The sequence below is a fragment of the Phascolarctos cinereus genome, unplaced genomic scaffold (assembly GCF_003287225.1).
Source record: "Phascolarctos cinereus isolate Bilbo 61053 unplaced genomic scaffold, phaCin_HiC Scaffold_3;HRSCAF=262, whole genome shotgun sequence".
Classification (NCBI taxonomy): Eukaryota; Metazoa; Chordata; class Mammalia; order Diprotodontia; family Phascolarctidae; genus Phascolarctos; species Phascolarctos cinereus.
Genome location: NW_027555736.1, coordinates 250,487,489 through 250,496,942, shown reverse-complemented (window position 1 = coordinate 250,496,942; position 9,454 = coordinate 250,487,489). Strand labels below are relative to the sequence as shown.

Genomic DNA, 9,454 nt, shown 5'->3' with positions numbered 1-9,454 from the left:
GGTGGTTGGGGAAAATGAGACCTGGATCTGGGAGTGATTTGCCCAGAGTAATGCTCCCATGGTGGAGTGGGAAATAGAACCTAGGACTCCCAATTCCCAGCTTTACTTCTGCTGGTTTTAGTCGAACCATGTGGCCGGGCCAAACGATGCTACTCCCCTGGTGGGGTGGGCAGCACTACTGCCATTTATTTTCCATATGGTGGATGAGAGAATAAGACATTGTAGGAGGAAATGAAGTCTACATGGTAAGTTATCTGGTTTTTAGAAATAGAGAATTTTAGCTTCCATAATAGCTGTGTGACAGCTTTTTCAGTTGTGCCCGACTCTGTAACCCCATCTGGGGTTCTCTTGGCAAAGATACTGGAGTGGTTTGCCGTTTCTTTCTTCAGCTCATTTCACAGATGAGGAAACTGAGGCAGACAAGGTTAAGTGACTTGCCCAGGGTCAAACAGCTAGTAGGTAGGGTGTCTGAGACCAGATTTGAACTCAGGTCTTCCTGACTCCAGGTTCAGCTCTCTATCCACTGTGTCACCCAGCTGCATGAAAGAAGCAGGCTACGTTTATAGGATTTGCCTCTCTTAGGATCATAGACTTAGAGTAGAAGAAACTGTAGAGCTCATCTTGTCTATCTCCTTTATTTCATGGTTGAGAAAACTGAGGCCCCAGAAGTGAAGTGTCTTGGTGGTCTTGGTTGCAAATAAAGAAGCTGATCACTCACCAGGCATCACAAGATTTAGGTTCTGCTCCTAATCTCGCTTTGCTCCATCTTACTGTGTGACCCTGGATAAGTAATTTCTCTTTCTTGAGATTCTGGCTCCTGTAAAATGAGGAGTCACAGATAATCCTTAAGGTTCTGTCTTCCTTCTCTAAGATGTAGATACCAGCTGAGGAAATTTGAGAACTGCCAACTTTCTAACAATACTTTCTAATCCTCTGTCACGCAGTCTGGGCTCACTGTCTTCTCCCCTTACGGCCACCTCTGGGCCAAGTTAGCTGCCAGTTCTTTTGAGGCAGGGGAGGGGGGAAATGTTTTTGGATTCATCTGCTTTGTGATACAGTGGTAGGAAAGGACCCCTTGGGAAACAGAGTTCAGCCTGTGCTGGCTGGAGTGAACCATGTTCATAGCATGCAGAATGAGCCTCTGAAAACCTAGGCATCTGGCAGCTTTCGACAACCACTCTTCCTTAGGCCCCTTCCCTGAAGAGAAGAAAAAAGTCTTCTTTTTTTCATTCAAAATAACACAACTTGTTTGAATATCCAAGTCAACAACATAACTATTTTTACATCCATCCCAGCAGAAGTGTCTGGGAATGATAGAGCTGGTAAATGAAGTCTGGTTATGTAAACCACACTTTATCGGGAATATTTTGGACCTTCCCTGTTCTGCTCTGCCCATCTCACCCCCACCTACCCTCTCCCCATTGCTGGTGAGGGTGATTTATTTATCCTTTAGAAATTGCTGCAGGAGAGGGAATACCTCATAGCAGTGGGATAGTAGGATGAGGGTGATGGCATTTCTATAGTCTTTCCCTTGGTACTCACCTTTCTTCCTTTTTTTTTTTTTAAGGATAGGCAATGGGGTTAAGTGACTTGCCCAGGGTCACACAGCTAGTAAGTGTTATGTGTCTGAGGCTGGATTTGAACTCAGGTCCTCCTGAATCCAAGGCCGGTGTTCTATCCATTTCACCACCTAGCTGCCCCACTCACCTTTCTTCCAAAAAACACTTCCCTCTCCCATAATTTTTTTGAATGAATGTGAAAGGGGTCACTTGGGAATGAAGTCTTTTACTTCGACCTGGGAAGGTTAGACTAACCTCATTTCCTTTTTTTTTTTTTTTTTGACAGAGTAACTGGACTGGTAGAACAGGGCTGTGCTGTTGCTAGTTTTTCCACAGACTCCAACAAAGCCATTGTTATCTTTATGTAGAATATGGAGGAATGTGAATGAAAGTTCAAAGTTCACAACTGGTTGTAACCTGGCCCTAATAAGTTCAGCTGCTTATCAATTTGAAGGGAGTTTTCTAGTGGGGCCTCCTGGAGATCACGTGGGTATTTTAGTGGATTGCAAACTCAATAAGGGTCAATTATATAGCACAGCAGCAAGAAAAAAAAATCTCTTGGCTTAGGCCCCATTAAGAGAGGTTCAGTTTCCAAAACGAAGGGAAATGGTAACCCTGATCTTCCTGGGCTGAAGTATTATGTTCAGTCCCCATGTTTTAGGAAGGATGTGGATAACCTTGGGAATGTACAAAGGCAGATGCCTTTGGATGGAAAGGGTGCTGGAGATCGTGTTGTACATGCATGGACTGAAGCTACTCAGGATTTCAGCTGGAAAAAAGAAGACTCCCTTCAAGTACCTGAAGGACTGTTTATATCGAAGAGAGATTAGACTTGCTCTGTATTGCCCCCCCTCTTAGTTGAGGACCTGGTCTCATACTTCCTCAGAGTATATAATATGTGATAATAATAATAATGTGATATATAATAATATCACATATATAATATATATTATATGTCATCCTCAACTCCACGCTTTCACGCTTTACATTCGATCAATTGCCAGATCTCATTCTCTCTCCTTTCACTGTTATCTCCTATATACCTCCTTCTCTTACTCCCAGTTATCACCCTAGTAGAGTCTCATTATTTTCCAGTGGGACTATTGCATCGGCCTTCTAATTGGCCTTCCTCTGCCTCCAGTCTCTCTCCAATCTTTCACACAGCTGCTGAAGATATTTTCCTCTAGCATAGCTGATTATGTCACTCCTCTGCTCAATACCCTAGTGGCTCACTATCCTTTTAGGATCAAATAAAAGGATATCCCTGTATTTTAAGCCTGGATAGCTTAAAACTGCACCGAGGCTTTTGGAATAACCTATATAAAGTCCTTTGGCACTGCAAGCTCTTCATAATGTGGCCCCTTCCTGCCTTTCCTCTCTTCTTATGTGCAATTGTCTTCTATTCCCTCTGCTTTCTAGTCTAGCCATTCTGAGCCTGCCTGCCTCTCCTCAAACATACCAATATATCTATCTTCTTGTTTGCTTTGCACTATCTTAACCTATGATGCTCTCCCCTAGTCAGCTGTGTCTCCTAGAATCCCTGCTTCCTTGAAAATTCAGCTGAAATGCCATCTTGGGGGGCAGGATGTCTTTCCTGGTCTCCCCAGCAGATAGAATCTGATAGCTGCTGCTACTACTACTACTAGCTAGGGTGTTTATATAGCTCTTCAAGGTTTGCAAAGTGCTTTGTAAATATCTCACCTGATCCTCACAAGAACCCTGGGAGGTAGGTGCTATGATTATCCCCATTTTACAGATAAGGATACTGAAGCAGATAGAGGTTAAGTGTCTGTCTGAGACTGTATTTGAATTCAGGTCTCTTGACTCTACCTCTGGCCCTCTATCCACTGTGCTACCTCCTAGTTATGGCAGGTACTTAAGGGAAGTCATTTAACCTGTCTGTCTCAGTTTCTTCAACTATAATATGGGAATAATGGCACCCAAATGAGATAATATTTGTGAAGTGTTTTGCAAAGCTTAATTTGCAAACCTTAAATTACTCTATGGTTTGTTGCTAAATTGGTTTGTATGCTGTTTTTCAGCCATTTCAGTTGTGTGTGACTCTTTGTGACCCCATTTGCTGTTTTCTTGGCAAAGATACAGGAATGGTTTGTCATTTCCTTCTCCAGGTTATTTTATAGATGAGAAAACTTAGGCAAACAGGGTTGGGTAACTTGCCCATGGCCACACAACTAGGGAGTGTCTGAGGCCACATACGAACTTAGGTCTTCCTGAGTTAAGGTCTAGCACTCTATCCACTGTGCCACCTAGCTGCCCCCTGCTCTATGGTAGTAGTCTTTAAAAGTACCTAAATGTGAACTATTCAAAAAGTTATGGGGGGGCAGCTAAGTGGCACAGTGGTTAGAGCACCTGTCCTTGAGTCAGGAGGACCTGAGTCTAAATTGGACCTCAGACACGTAACAGTCACTAGCTGTGTGACTCTGGCCAAGTCATTTAACCCCAACCGCCTCACCAAAAAAAAAAAAGTTATCAGGGTGAACTGCCCTTTCTGGTAAGCTGAAGGCATTCTTTCATAAAGACTAAAGAACAGTGAGACAATAGGATTGTATTGTTACACCTACACACTCCTGTAAGCAGTGTACTGTAGTGGCATGGCCTAACCCATCTGGGGATATGAGTCTGGTATTAGTAATATCTGCTAATAAGTAACTTTCTTTAGCTGCATCTCCAGGTGCCCTGATACAGTGCTTATCTTACACAGCCCATCTTACTCACATTTTTAGGTTCTCATAGTTTGCAAAGTTCTTTCCTCACTGCAACCATGAAGAAAAAGGTAGTGGTGGTGCAGGGAGGTGTTTCTTCCTCTCAAAAGCTGTTAAAAAGATTGTTGGCTTTGTCTCTCTCCTGGACCTCTCCATAGCTGAAGAACATGCAAAGGTTCTCTCTCTCTCTCTCTATTGCCTGCCTATCACTTCAAGTTCAAGTTCTTTTACCTGGCATTCAGGGCCCTTCATACTCTGGTCGCATTTGACCTATTCAGTTTTATTTCCCAGCCTGTCCACCCTCCACTTCTGTTTGGACAGCTCCCCTACTGTCTAAACTTACTCGTGCTCTCTTGTGGCTTTATTTGGGGAGGTCCTTTGCCCTCTTCCCAACTTTTACGCTAACTGGAATAATCTTGAACAACTCAATTTACTATTCTTCTTTTAGCTCATTTTATAAAGTTTTATTATTGCCTCCCCTTCTGACATTGCAGTCATTTCCTGATCAATTGTCTCTTGTAATCAAGAAAAACTGTCAAGCAAAACCAGCCATTGCAGGAGCTGCTGCATGTATTCAACATTTGGCATCTGTACTTGTCCCCTGCGCCTCCCTCATACTGAAAGAAGGGAGGGATGTTTTATCATCTGTTTGACAGAATCAATATTGATCATTTTATTTAAGCTGTTAGTTGCCTTTTTGTAATGTTTTTCATATATATATACATAATACACACACACAAATATATACATATATACACACATACATATTTTCTTGATTCTAATTACTTCCCTCTGATTCAATTCATATCAGTCTTCCCAAGTTTTTCCTGAATTCCTCATATTTGACATTCAGGAAAGCCAGAGTTCAAATCCAACCTCAGGCAAGTTACTAGCTGTATGACCCTGGGCCGGTCACTTAACCTCTCTCAGCCTTAGTTTCCCCATCTATAAATTGAGGATGATCATAGCAGCTACCTCCAAGGATTGTTTGAAAGATCCAATGAGATCATATATTTAAAGCACTTTGTAAATCTTGAAGTGCTATGTAAATGTTAGCTATTATTCCTTCTTATTGTTTTTTTAGTTGTTTTTTTAGGCATGTCCCATTCTTCCTGACCCCATCTGGGGTTTTCTTTCAGCAAAGATCCTGGAGTGGTTTTACCATTTCCTTCTCCAGTTTATTTTCCAGATGAGGAAAATGAAGCAAACAAGTGACTTTCCCAGGGTCACCCAGCTAGAGTAAGTGTATGAGGCCATATTTGAACTCAGGAAGATGGGTCTTTATGGTTATTCCTTATGGTACAATAATATTGCATATCCTCCAATCAATGAGTTTCCAATTTTACTACTAAAAAGTGTTGTTATGCACGTTTTGGGTCCATATAGGACCATTTGTTTTTTGACTTTGGCTTCTTTGGTCCAGCCGATTCAGCAAGGCCCTGATCTGGTCCCATCTCTTCTACCCAAGTCTTAGCTTGGAGATATCTCCCCTTCACTTTTCGGCATCATTTAATGTCCATGTATTTTTGCTGCTTGATGCCCCACACACCCCCATACAGTATAGTGGGAATATTGCTAGATTTGAAATCGAAAGATCTGGCCCCAATCCTAGCGTTATTACTAGCTGTAGGCAAATCGCTGTACCTCTCCTGCTTCCAAATACATTTGCCTCTTTTCCCAGTCTCCCACCCCAACGGTACCCCAACCAATCTCAGCACAACGTCAGGCATCTGTGTCTTTTACCTATTTTGTGTAGCACTCTCTGGGGCCAAGTTTCCTTGTATGTAAAATGAGAAGCAGCCTGGCATGGAGAATTGAGAGGGCTGGGCCTAGATGGTTCAAGTCCAAGCTAAGTCTTGCCCCTGACACACATTACTAGCCCTGGAATCATGACACTTACTTAACTCCAGAGCCCCAGATGTCTCTCTTAAAATTTTGTTACAAATCTGAATTAGTGCAGGGAGCTTTTCATACTGAGAATTCTCTACATTGAAATCTCAAGCCTCCCCCTCCTACTCTTTCCAAAGGTCTGATCTAGTGACAATGGATGGGAGTTGAAAAGAGGCATATTTTAGCTTGATATAAGGGAAAACTTACAATTACAGCTTTCTCAAAATGGGATGGACTGCTTTAGAAGATGATGAGTTCCTCATCACTGGAGGTGTTCAAACAGAGGGTGCACACCCACTTGTCGGGAATTTTGTATAGGCATTCCATGGGTTGGTCTGTGACCTCTGAGATCCCTCTCAGCTGTAAATCGTGTATTCCATTGAATCTCAGAACTGTTGAAGGCTGCCTCTAGCATTGCTTTGAAACCATCCCAGAGAGATGAAGGGTCCATCTTCTTTTTTGAAAACTCCAAAAACTATTTTACAACATTCCTTGAGTAAAGTGTCCTATTCTTGAAATCCTTCTGATGCTCAAATCCATCCCTTAACAGGTTTTTGAGGGGAAAGACTGGAAAAGTACCAAACAATTCCTTTGAACTCTCTTGGAGAGAGGTCTTGGAGGTCCCAGCCTGAGTGAGACCCCTGTTTGGCCAGAAAGTTAAACCTAGTTCTCCAAAGTCCTCCCTCTCCCACCCCACCCCCTCCGGACCTCAGACAGGCTCTGTTCTTTTGGCTGTCCCGTGTTTTGTAAGTGGGAGGCTTTGGCTACCTGCACACCAGATTCCAGTTAATGCTCCCAGAGCCCTGCAATTACTCTTCTCCTTTCTGTCATTACCACCTCCGGGAGATTTGTTAGCCTTTTTGCCCCAGGGGGAGGGAAGTCGAATTTAAAACCAGCCTAACCTGATTGGGTCTGAGAATAGCACTTGGAAACCTGCAATTAGAGTGCACTTGGGAGGGGGGTGGGAGAGAAAGGAAGGAAAAGCCCCCTGAACTACAAGCTGTGACCACCAGCATCTCCAGGGCTTCCTCGGTAGCCTAAGGGGAAAAGAGCTTGGAGCCTGGGGGACAAATGTTTGAGAATATGTTTGTGAATGAAAGGAGAATTAAGGCAGTCCTAAGCATCATAATTAAGCTCCAGACACAGAAAAGTCTCGGTAACCAAACCTTGAATTGCAATCCTTTGTATTTTCATTTGCATACATTGTAAATCCCAGAATGCAAAAATGCAGGTGAAGTTGTTTGTGAATTGCTAAATTTCTCCAAATCCACTAATAAGGCCCAAATAGAGATCTTCCTAACAACTTTGAAATGCAGTTTCTCACATTCTCTTTCCATTTCCTCCCTCCTCCCTCTCCCCTCCTTTCTGACCCCAAAACTGATAACTAACTGTTCATTGGGCCCCTAGCCCCAGGGGGAAAGTCAATTCCTGGCTTGGGATACGTCCTTTAGCAAAAAATAAAATAAAAAATAAAGCCTGGGCTAAAATTATAGTAATGATAATCCCATATTTATATAGCCCTGACCTTGAAAAAGTGCTCCTTTATTATACACAAACTCCCTGAGGGCAAGGGCTACTTATTTTTTTGTCTTCCTGTCATGTCACATCATTGGTGTTTCATAAATGCTTTTTTTGTTTGTTTTTTCGGCTAGGCAGTGGGGTTAAGTGACTTGCCCAGGGTCACATACATAGTATTTATCAAATGTCTGAGTCTGGATTTGAACTCAGGTCCTACTGATTCCAGGGCCAGTGCTCTATCCACTGTGCCACCTAACTGCCCCCGTAAATGAATCGAATTCATTTGATCCTTACCCATAATGCACTGACTAGTAGGTATGAGAAAACTGAGGTTCGAAGAGGTAGTGACTAGTCCAGAGGAGATGGCAGAACTGGGTTTGGTACTCACATCTTCTGATTTCAGTGCCTTTTCCACTGACTATACTTGAGGTCCTCCAAGATGGGTACATTTCTACAAAGGCACAAACTTTTCTCCATGCCAAGATTCAGAAACATGTCTTCAGTCACCACCTATGTCTTAGCTGGTGATCCCTCTTCCTTGCTTATCTTTGGGCACTCAACAGATCAGTCTGGAATTGTCCATATTGAAGTCTGGGGAAAGGCTGAGATCAGGGCTTTCCTTATATTCCAAGCCACTCCCACGCCCCAAACCTAGGTCTATGATATAGTCCTATGTCCCTTTATCCCCACTCTCAGACACTGCATTAACACATCTTTGTGAATGAAAACAAAGATGTAGGTGGTGGTATTGAAAATAGATGAGGAGGAACACAGTGGATAGAGTACCGGTTCCCGAAGTCAGGAGGACCTGAGTTCAAATCCAGCCTCAGACCAAACTTGACACTTACTAGCTGTGTGACCCTGGGCTTAACCCCAATTGCCTTTAAAAAAAAATAGATGAGGGCTATAAACTTAGGATAAATGTGAAATCTGAGCTTGAGACTTTTGGCCCAGATGACCCTTCTGGTCCTCCTTGCCCCCAATTGTTTATTATGATGAAATTATGAAATTGCTGTACCCAGCCTCCCTCTTTCCATGCTTTCTTGTCTGTCTGTTTTTCTTATCCTGCTCCTCCTACCCTCAAACTGAAGTTCCCAATGCTTTCAGGGTCTGTATCCCTCTCTCCCTCCCAAAGCCAGCTTTTAGGACCTTAAGGGATAGAAAATATGTTCAGGCTGATAGTAGTTTAAAACAAGGGTTTTCAACCTGAGGTCCATGAACTAGATTCTTTAAAATATTTTGATAACTGTGTTTGAATATAATTGATTTCTTTCACAATCCCAAGTATTTTATTTTATGCATTTATAAACATTATTCTGAAAAGGGTTTCATGGGCTCCACCAGACTACCCGAAGAGTTTATGAGAATTCAAGAACTGTGACTTAAAATATTCCTCTCAGGGTTGCTTCATACAAGGGTTATAGGCTCATTAAACTCCTAGACTTTTGAAGCTGGCAGGGGTCTTAGAGGTCATCTAGTTCAAACCCTCCATTTTATCGGTGAGGAAACTGAGGCCCGGAGAGGTTAAGCTTATTGAATTATGGGGAAGGGATTCATGCCCAGTTTTTATTTCTTTTGTTGTTAATTCTAATTCTAGTGTTCCTTCCACACCACCAATCTAGTTCAATTTTTGAATGCAAGAATCTCCTCTGGGGCATCTTTTTGCTTTAGATGAGGAAAGGACCTTAGACGTCATTTAAGTCAACCTCTTTAATTTTATAGCTGAGGAAACTGAGGCTCAGAGATGAAGTGACTTGTCTGAGG

At 42.6% G+C, this 9,454-nt stretch overlaps 1 protein-coding gene across 1 annotated transcript in view; it reads left to right on the top strand.

Moving 5' to 3' along the window:
* The first annotated feature begins 216 nt into the window (after window positions 1–216).
* The window catches only part of ZFP36L1 (ZFP36 like 1 zinc finger CCCH-type), a 92,172-nt gene continuing 82,934 nt past the window's right edge, over window positions 217–9,454 (top strand). The window contains exon 1 of the mRNA XM_021004691.1: window positions 217–245. Coding sequence (XP_020860350.1) covers window positions 232–245 — 14 coding nt within the window. The 5' untranslated portion in view covers window positions 217–231. The remainder of the gene's footprint in view (window positions 246–9,454) is intronic.